This window comes from Athene cunicularia (genome assembly GCF_003259725.1).
Source record: "Athene cunicularia isolate RWA chromosome 4 unlocalized genomic scaffold, athCun1 chr4_part2, whole genome shotgun sequence".
Classification (NCBI taxonomy): domain Eukaryota; kingdom Metazoa; phylum Chordata; class Aves; order Strigiformes; family Strigidae; genus Athene; species Athene cunicularia.
The window spans coordinates 22910247-22919867 of NW_020799099.1; the positions used below are offsets into that span (position 1 = coordinate 22910247).

The 9621-nt window shown below is 38.5% G+C and overlaps 1 protein-coding gene across 3 annotated transcripts in view; it reads right to left on the reverse strand.

The window, feature by feature from the left end:
- CCSER1 (coiled-coil serine rich protein 1) overlaps positions 1-9218 on the reverse strand; it is a 646489-nt gene extending 637271 nt beyond the window's left edge. For all 3 annotated transcript variants that reach the window (XM_026847667.1, XM_026847668.1, XM_026847666.1), the window contains exons 1-2: positions 7857-9218; positions 5126-5313 (exon numbers count right to left, since the gene is read on the reverse strand). In XM_026847667.1, the coding sequence (XP_026703468.1) occupies positions 5126-5313; positions 7857-9171 (1503 nt within the window). In that variant the 5' untranslated portion in view covers positions 9172-9218. The remainder of the gene's footprint in view (positions 1-5125; positions 5314-7856) is intronic.
- Between the last annotated feature and the right edge of the window lie 403 nt (positions 9219-9621).

A 9621-nucleotide genomic window follows, 5' to 3' on the forward strand; every position in this document is an offset into this window, starting at 1 on the left:
CAAACATAAATATTTTTACCTGCAAAGATGAAAAATTATAGCTGAATTTAAAAAATTAAAAACAGGCAATATTTAGAGTAGATGCAAGTATGAGAAACTGAAGAAAGACCTGTGCTCGAGAGAGTGCCCAGAGAAATGCCGTCCTGCAGAACAAAGGACAATGTTCAGTGAGAAAGGATAAAACAAAAAAATAAGGTTTCTTTTAGTTATATGACATATATGCTGGTAGCCAGGTGTGTGCAAGGGAGCAGTCACAAATACAGACAATTATTTTCTACGTGAACAGTTGCAGAGGGACAGAAAGACACATTTGAGAGTGCCAAATGTAAGTGGGCAGTCTCATTCTGCTGCATGTACGCAGTCATATTTCTGGAAAGAGTAAAAACACATGTGTGCACACAGCACAGTGGAGCTCACGGCTTGAATTTGGGCAGTGTGGTCTAGGAGCTCAAACAATCCTCTGAACTTTTTTTTAACTTGTAGTAACATACAGCTACTTTCATTTGTATCATCCTTCATAACTATCTGGTTTTAATGACTGTAATTTGTTAGTATTGAAAAATCTCTATCAGGAACTTTTTTTTTTTAAATATGAATTTTATTTTTTTTTTAAAAAAAAAAAACATTTCCTCTCTACTACGGGTAAAGGTGGTATTTAGGATAGTTATCTTTCCATATTAGCCACTACTGTGAGGGGTGATGGATAAATTTTTTGCTCACACAAACCTCAATTTCTACTCTTACACATCAACTCTTTTTTCCTGCTGTTCTATCTCCTAATCCTTTTAAAGAATTTACAGTGATCTGGGTGTGATCCTTTTTTTTTTTTAATTCTCTCCCACATTTCAACGACCCACATTTACATTCTTTCCATTGGTCTTGCAGGGCTGCATATTTCAGGTCATTCAGGTCTTTTACCATGCTGCTTTGTATTTTCCTTCTTTCTTTTTGCCTTTTTTCGGAGAAAAAGAACCACCTAGCTGGAGAACAGAGGTCAGCCATAGCTGCTATCAATCTTCTGAGATGCAGTTAACTAGTCTACGTTATGTCTAAATTTTTAAAGTTGTAACTGATGACTTCATAGTTGGTACATCTGAATGACCACAATTTCTACAGCAATATAAATTTCTTTAAAGTGCATCAGTATCAACCATGTTCATTTGAAAATGGTCCATTATACTGCATAGACTAATCAACATTAAACTGTTCCAAAAATGTGTCCTCAACTTCAGTTTTCACCTTATGTGTTAACTGTAGTACTACAGTCTGAAACCACTTCTAATGAAATTGTGGCATCTTGTGGCAGAAATCGGTCACTGCAAGAATGATGTCTTTGAAACCATTCTGATGGAAAACACATATTTAGTAATCTAAGCAGTTAATCTCAAGAGTCTGGTTTAGTTCATTATTTACATTACTATGAAATTGGCATGTTTGCAGAGTTACTTTGAAAGACTGTTTTATTTCCCTAAATCTCATTTATGAGTAGCATTGCTCTTGTCCAGATTATCATTACTTTCCACACCTCTCAAGCGAGTTAATGCCACTCCTGGGGGACATGGTGACCATCTTTGTAGGTCTGATAACACGTTCTCAGTATTTAGGAGATCCACCTATCCAAGCTTTTATCTATCGCCTTCAAAAACAGCACTACCAATCCTGAAAGAACATTCTGCTGAGCAAGTTGTTTAGGAGGAAGAACAGTTTCTCAGATACTAATTTTTTTTTTCCTTCTTCTTCTTCTTCTCATCTCCTGCGAAAACCTAGCATCCCCTCAGTTCTTCTGGCTCCTTACTCCCACCAGCCCCTCAGCAGAAGCCACCCACACTGCTTGCCAAGAAGAAAAAGAAAGCAAACAGGGTCTTGGAGGACCTTCTTCAGTTTGTGAGGAAAGGGTATCTTCTACACTACAAAGCTCTTAACATGATGTCTGGATGATGCCAGAAAACCAGCATCCACAGCTACTACCACTCACTTGGTGCCTCGGAGGAGAACTGAACAACAGTGCTGCCCTCATCAAGGAAGCCTCAGCCATCTCCCATGAACTTGCTATCCCTTAAAATGCCTGTGGTTCATTTCCTTTCAAAACTGAACAAAATGAATACGGGTATCCACAGAAGAGTGACTTAATGGTTTTTTAGGTACACAAGAAAATCAGGTTAAGGTTTCTAATAATACTTTATTTAGTAACTCCAATTATTTACCTAGTATTTGTTGTTCATTAAGATCATTCACTGGTAACAATATGTTATTGTGCTGCTAAACATTGCTTGTGAGAAGTATTTTGAGGGGGCCTTTTTACTGTTCAGATATGTATTATCACGACATTCAATTTCTTCCATTTTTAATTCCTTTTCCTTCCAGAAATTCCTTTTCCTTACAGAATTTCCTTCCAGAATTCCTTTTCCTTCCACATGTGTGGAAGAGAGTGTAGTGTTGGTTTTGTTGTTTTACTACTTCTTATACCTCACTTTGTACTAAAAAAGCTTTTATCTAGCATTTTTTCTTAACATATGAAGGTGATATCCATATGTATTGGGATATATTTTACCTTCACGCATAAGTATGCCCTTATCTTGACATAAAAGTTCTTGGTCTGTGACTGTAATACCAATAAGCGTGAGCAAGCACTTGTGAATTTGTGGACAATCTTGCTAATGGAACTGGAAAAAAAAAACCCTGTGGATTTCATACACAAAACATGAAGAGACTCAAATCACCACCTAACCCCCATGCACAGTTTGCTTACTTCCTGTTGTTACTGTGTTGTCACCTTCCTGGTCCCATCATTATTACACTCCCAATATTAATACAAGGCTAAATAGAATGAAGCACTATGGCATCAGTCTAGCCTGGTATTAAAATTAACACAGAGATCTGCCTAACAGCTTGGGTCTAACAACCCAAATAAGGCTTACAGGCTTTAGCCACAGCTAACCAGCTTTTTAGGACAGGAACTATATCTGCGTAACACTGTGCATGCCTACATGAAACAGCATCTTTAAATGTCATCATGTTCTTTCTGGTTTTGAAAAATGTTATTCACAGATACTTAAACGTGAACTTGCTGCAGAAACAGAGAAACATGCTATACCTATATGCTTTAATAGCGCAAACGTTTCTTCTACTATTTAGCAATTCTACCTCTTTATTTCTGTGCTGTATCTCTGGATGTATTAATCCAATGGATTTAAAAAAAAAAAAAAAATCAAGGTGTTTTGGTTTTTTTTTAAATAAATTTTGCATTACTGTACTACTTCATCTGAGAAGTTAGCAACAATGTGGAAAGCAGAAAGGCTTCCTTCCTAAAATTAATTTGCCTCCTGCCCTCTCAGGGAATATAAAATTCATCAGTGAATACTGATAAATCTGCACAATCTGATACTGCTAAGAGGAGAATAACCCTGTCATTGAAGTGTAGGTAATCCAATCTGTCCAGGTTACACAAAGTGAATGCACAAGCAAACATTTCTGTAAAAAACATCAAGTAACTCCATTTTAGTTGAGTGTTTTTAGTGACCATTGCTTCAGGACACTGGTACACTGAAAAATCTGCTGTGCGTTGGCCAATCATAGTAAGAATGTGCTTAGTATTGATGTAATTTTCTCCTGATGTCCACAGAAGCATTTGTAAGCCCAGCCACAAAGGAACATTTGAATGATACATTGAGACTCATGGGTGAGATACACCGAGAAAAAACACAGACTTCATATCCTCTTGAAAAACATCCAAACCCCAGTTTCCCACACAGGTTCTGTAAAGGCATTTCACACTAAATTAGATCCTTCTCTGGGAAGCTATTTTTAAATGACCAACCAGTAACTAGTATGGGCAAATCTCACAAAGGAAGACAATTTTAGCCTTCCTTGACTTCTTGGGTGAGAGAGAAGATTTTACGTTTAGGGGCAGCCAAAGCAGCACACAGTCATAAAAGTTGTCTAAACAATGGTATGAGTTGTTGAGGTTTTGTATTAGCCTGTAAAACCACCCAAAGAGCACGTAACTGGAAATCTAACATCAGTTTGAACCAATCAGTTTCATATCTCCGAAAAGCTGAAAAAATTCTCTCTTCAAAAGAGCCGTTGTGTTCACATCTGAGTCTCTCAAGGATGTGTTTGGTCTTGCATCATTGTACATTGTAACACAATAGCTATTACGTAAACCTGAAACAGGAAAGCCCCTTTAATTTACACATCTGTTTAGAAACTAGGCAGGGGTAAGAAACTTGGAGCTTCTTGCTTTCTGAGAACAGCTGTTTTCAGATATGAGTACAAAGTGAATCCTTTTTTCAGCTAGCATGATGAATACAATATTTTGATCTAATAATGTCCATAAAAGTTGTCTTAGTGATTCCCATAAGCTGAAGAGCAGATACCACTGCTGTAGATGTTCAATCTTAATATTTCCTTCACTCACCGGAGAGCACATGTGTAAGTATAAATTACACTCACCTTGAAATGTTTATTCTCACTGGCTATAGGAACACAGAAACCTGTCAGTCAGTCAGTTCCTTGTACTACTGCTTCACTAGAAGAGGTTTCAGAAGTACTCTCATGCAGTTATCTGATCTGTCTTAGCTGTTCTGGTCCTTGGGACCCACCCCTCCTTACCTTGTGCTCAGATGAAAGCTTTCAAACTCATCACCAGTTTTGAAAGGGATCGCTCAGACCTTTCAAACAAGCCTCCTTACAGGTAACTTCCTCTCTATCCAATTTCTGATCTAAATCTCATCTCACTCATACCAGACATACGTTCATTAAAAAACTAACACAGTAACAATTAAGTGTTGCCACAAAGTAGTTCACTGTATTTAACCTCAGAAACAGTCAAACTGAATTTTGCTGCAGTTTCCCTCTCCCAGTATTTTTCTTCCAGGCTAATCAGCAAAGCATGCCAAGAATCTCTTCACAGAAAATATGCAAACCTTTTCACATCATCATGTCCTGAAAAAAATACTATTTAATATTTGTAGCTGATCCTGGATCATATTTTGGAAGCCTGTGACAGCTTGGGGTTTTTTTCCCCCCTTTATTATCATCCATTACTTGTAAAGTTGCTGCTTCTTATTATAGTTACACCAATCACAGAAAAACAAAAACTTAGGCATATGGAAATAAAACTCACCATGCTGTTCATTTTTGAAGAGGATGAGCTTGCTCTCTGCTTCCGTAGGCTGTTAAGCTCTTCTGCATTTCCATCCTTTGGTTTTATGATCAGCCGACTGCCTCCAGCAGTACCTTCTGAAGAGGATCTCAGTCGTTTCTCAACAAATCTGCCTTCTCGGTATGGACTGAAGCTATTGGCAAGATCAGCTACAAATAGAGAAGTAACCAGCAATCATTAGAAAGAACTATTGTTCTACAGAAAGCAGATCCTGCTTACCCAAACAAAACTGTCACCTGGGCCACCACTTCACTCTTCAGCACCCAGTGACTAGCATGCTCAGCACACTACAGACAAGTCCATGGCTCCTCACAGAATCCAGAGGGACCTTTGCTCCATCCTTTTCTTTCCTCCCTCATTCTAGAACATTTCCAAACTGATGTTCAGTAAAATCACAAACTATCACTTGGTTCACTGCTGCCAAAACCCAACCTGCCTTACCCTGTGTCCAGAGGCAAATCTAGGTTTTGTATGGCCAGGTCACAGCCTTGTTATCACTGCACAGAACAGGGATGCACATCGGTTTTGGCTTCTGTTTGGTCTTCCTAACTCAGGTCTGCACCCACACCCTCCAAACCTAGCCTGCAGCCAGCAGGCTGAATCCCAGTCCCAATTACTGCTGTTAAACAATAACACATCAGAAAAGAGGAGGAAAAAGTATATTTTGAGGCATTAGGACAAATTTAGAGATGGAGAAAGATAAAAACATAACAGCATAATAAACGTAACACAGAAAATCTTTTCTTCTGCCTTTTGCAAGAGAACAGACATTTTCTCTAAGGCTTTTCAAAAAAATCTGTATCACATAGAAATATATAAAGGCATACTAAGAAATATATGGGACATCAAACTTGCTCATACATTAATGTCACATTCACAATACTATCTACAATGATATCAGCTATGAATCCTGCTACAGAAAATCTCTATTAAAACAAAATACACAGAAATATTTTGCATTCACATCTGTTTTTAAGTATTATTTTAGCAAAACCAAGTGTTCAAACCAGTCTGTAACAGATAAAATTACTTATAACCTTATCTTACTGAATGCCATGTAAGCTTTTTCTATATTTGTTTCATTTCATACGACAGGATTTTATATCTTTTTTCAATGGTCCTTTTGTATGCTTGGCCAGTTTCTAATTTTAAATACATTCTTCACCACACAAGTCAAAAAAAATGCATTTTGAACAGCACTATAAAACCATAACAATCATCAACTTTTATCTATTAGCTCTATTACGTATTAGCTCTAGTGTTTCTGTGAACATGAATCCCATTTACAAAAATCCCTCTGTCACAGTTTCAACTCCAGTTAGCTTTCTTTGAAGAATAAATATACAACTGCCAATGCATGAGTTTCAAATGCCCTACATATTCCTAAACATCACTCCAAGCTACTCACTTGCTGTTCTGCAGTACACTCTAGTAAGTCATATACAAAAGGATGAGCTCATTCACAGATGAGTCAAGGCTGCAAGGAAGGCCAGCCAAGTGGTCAGGACTGGTAACATACATAAATGAAAATATTCTGACTAAGGTTCTGAGGGAAAGAGGTCTCATCTGGTGAAAGCTAATTTAGTGGTTTAATTTGATTTTATCTTGCCATTTATGTACAAGATATCCAACCAAGCCTTGCAGTGACAAATAATTCAAAAAACAAGATTGCTTTGGATTGCTTATAATCTAGATGTCTAGATAAATATCCAAGCAAAAAGATGGGTATGAATTCATATGAGTTTACATCCCTTCATCTTTTAATACAAACAATGTAATTGAGGTCTTGTTAACTCAAAATTTTGGCCCACCAGATACAGCCTCATAATTATGCAAGAAAGTACCAGTGTTTAGGTTGGTTTGAGAAAATAAACTGTCAGAGATAAATGCCTTCTGACATGTGTTCTTCACTCAAGGGCCTGGTGCCTTTATTCATCTGCATCTCTATAGACTGGGATTTCTAGGTAAAGCCTTTCCACTTAATCTTGTTAATATTTCCAAATTTCTTTTCAGAAGCTAAAGATCCAGTGTGAAATTTAGATGGCAATTTGTTGACGTGGAAGTCCCAGACACAACTGTAATTCACACTCTCCGTTTCACAGATGACATAATGAGAATTTGCACAATATTATTTCTGATGGAAGCAGAAACAGGATGTCATACTCTGCCACAGAAACATCTACTCCAAGCTACTCTATAACACCAGTTGAATAAAGCAAGCGAGAATCAGGAAATTTTGAAACCCAGCTCAATATAAGATAAACTGTGTTATTTTTCATAACCAGACTAAAAGAAGGTACATTTCTCTGGCAATGTTTCCATCTCAAAAAAATGCAACTATATGGCTCAAGTCCAAAATAGGCATGCCCCAAAAATCCCAGCTGTAGCCTTCAACAAGAGATGAGAATCAGTGCTCTCTCTCTTAATTCATTTTCTACCACAGGAGAGCATAGCTATGAACAGCACTGGTGGGTGTGAGCAAACTGTAAGGTGTGAGCTTAAAAAAAATCACAGACTTTTTGTTTCATTCCTATAATTTGGGGAGGAGGACACAATGCATAACTTTTGAACTTCCTAGCTAGCACTTGCAACACTACAAAAACACTTTACGACCAATACTTACAAAAAGAACCGAGGAAAAAAAAAAAAAAAAAAACACCAAACCCAACAATGAAAAGAACACAAAACATACCTTTAGAACGGTTTGTTTCATAACCCTGTTGTGTTTTAAAGGACTGAGGTTCAGAACATGGAACATTCTTAGACTCCGTTACAGGAATTGTCTCTCTCGTGTGCTTGGACGGCGTGCTTTCATTCCTGTCCCCACTCAAACCCTGTGCTTTTGAAGACAGTATCACTGGTTCTTCTCTACGCTGTAACGCAAAGGTTTCTAAATGTGCATTTGCTGAGTTAATTTCTCCTATGTGCCTGGCATCATTCATGTGTAGTTCATTGGCTTGCAACAATACTTTTGTTTGATTAGCAGCTGAGGTTTTGAATAAGGTACTATTTTCAACACTACACGAGCTTGCATGACTCACAGGAGATACACCAGCAGAATGGCCAGTACTTTCCACAATATCCATTTCCCTCACAGGAGCAGCAGCAGGATTAAAGAAGATCTGAGAGGTAGAGACATTGTGGCCAAAATCCTCTGTGAGCAGCACCCCAGTCCCGTTGCTGGGAAGAGCGTCAACATCTGAAACAGAATCCTCCGTCAGGGCAACGAAGTCAGAGGGGGTCTGGGCAGCCGTGAGGTCAGCTGAGAGCAGCGGGGACTGCAAGGAGCTTCCCATGCACTCTGTCGTCTCAGCCGAACATGGAGGAGAGGACTTGGTGATCACAGGTTCACTTTCCGCATATGATTTAACCTCCAGCAAGCACCTGGACTGCTGCACAGAGGTAACTGATTGACTCTCCGGAACTGGTTTGGAAAATCTGTAGTGTGATGAAAAAGATTTAGGGAGAAGTTTCCGTGTGGATTGTTTGACAGAGTACCGGCTCTGCTCTTCTGCAAAGCCTGAATCATCACCCTCATTCTTCCCAGAGCTTATGCAATTTATAAACACATTCTTATTAGCTGAGGGCTCCTTTCCCTTTTCAAAATCGTCTGTCAAAGACCTTGTTATCTTCTTGCTACGTGAGCTGCCAAAGCTAACTGAATGCCTTCCTCTGCTTTTAATGTGTTCCTCTAAGTTCAGTTTTTGAAAAGTGTCAAGAGAGGACTGGGCACCATTTGAGATATTAACATTTTGACTAGCTGAGTCAGGCTTCTGCTCACTCCCTTTCTTGTTATGGAAGCTAATGGAAGGAGTGCGGAAAATACTCCGGCGCTTGCCTGTGCTCCCTGAGCTAGAGTTAGTGCTGGATGGAGAGGAGGTATGGACACCAATGGCATTAGCAGAAGAAGGTGAGGAAGGTAGGGAGTCGTGTCTCCGGCTAATACTTCTCCTGAATATTGGCAACCGAGATACTAGAGTCGATCGTCTGGATCCTGAGTCCCCCATCAGGGCACAAAGTGTCCGTGGCTCTTCGCAGCCAATAATCTAATCTGGGATGGGAAAAAAAAAAAAGGAAAAATAAATAAATAAATGATTCAGCCTCAAAATCCACTTGAACAGACTTTAAGTCAGCCTAAATACATGAGATGCCAACAATTTTATGTACAGCTGCAAGTTGTTGTGTATGCATTACTGCAGATTTTTAGAATTTCAAAGTGATACTCAATAGGCAGCAGTGAAAACTCAGAAGCTGAGCAAAGATGTGTCTGAAAACATTCTATAAATGAGAGATACAGTACTATATATATTATACAATGCAGATGACACTGCGTAATAGTATAAAATCTACATGCCAGAAGATACACAAATATATCACCCAAATGTCCTTGGTTTTGTAAGTTCTTCGGACAAGTCTTATAAACTGTAAGCTCTCTTAGAAAGACTTGATTTTTTGTG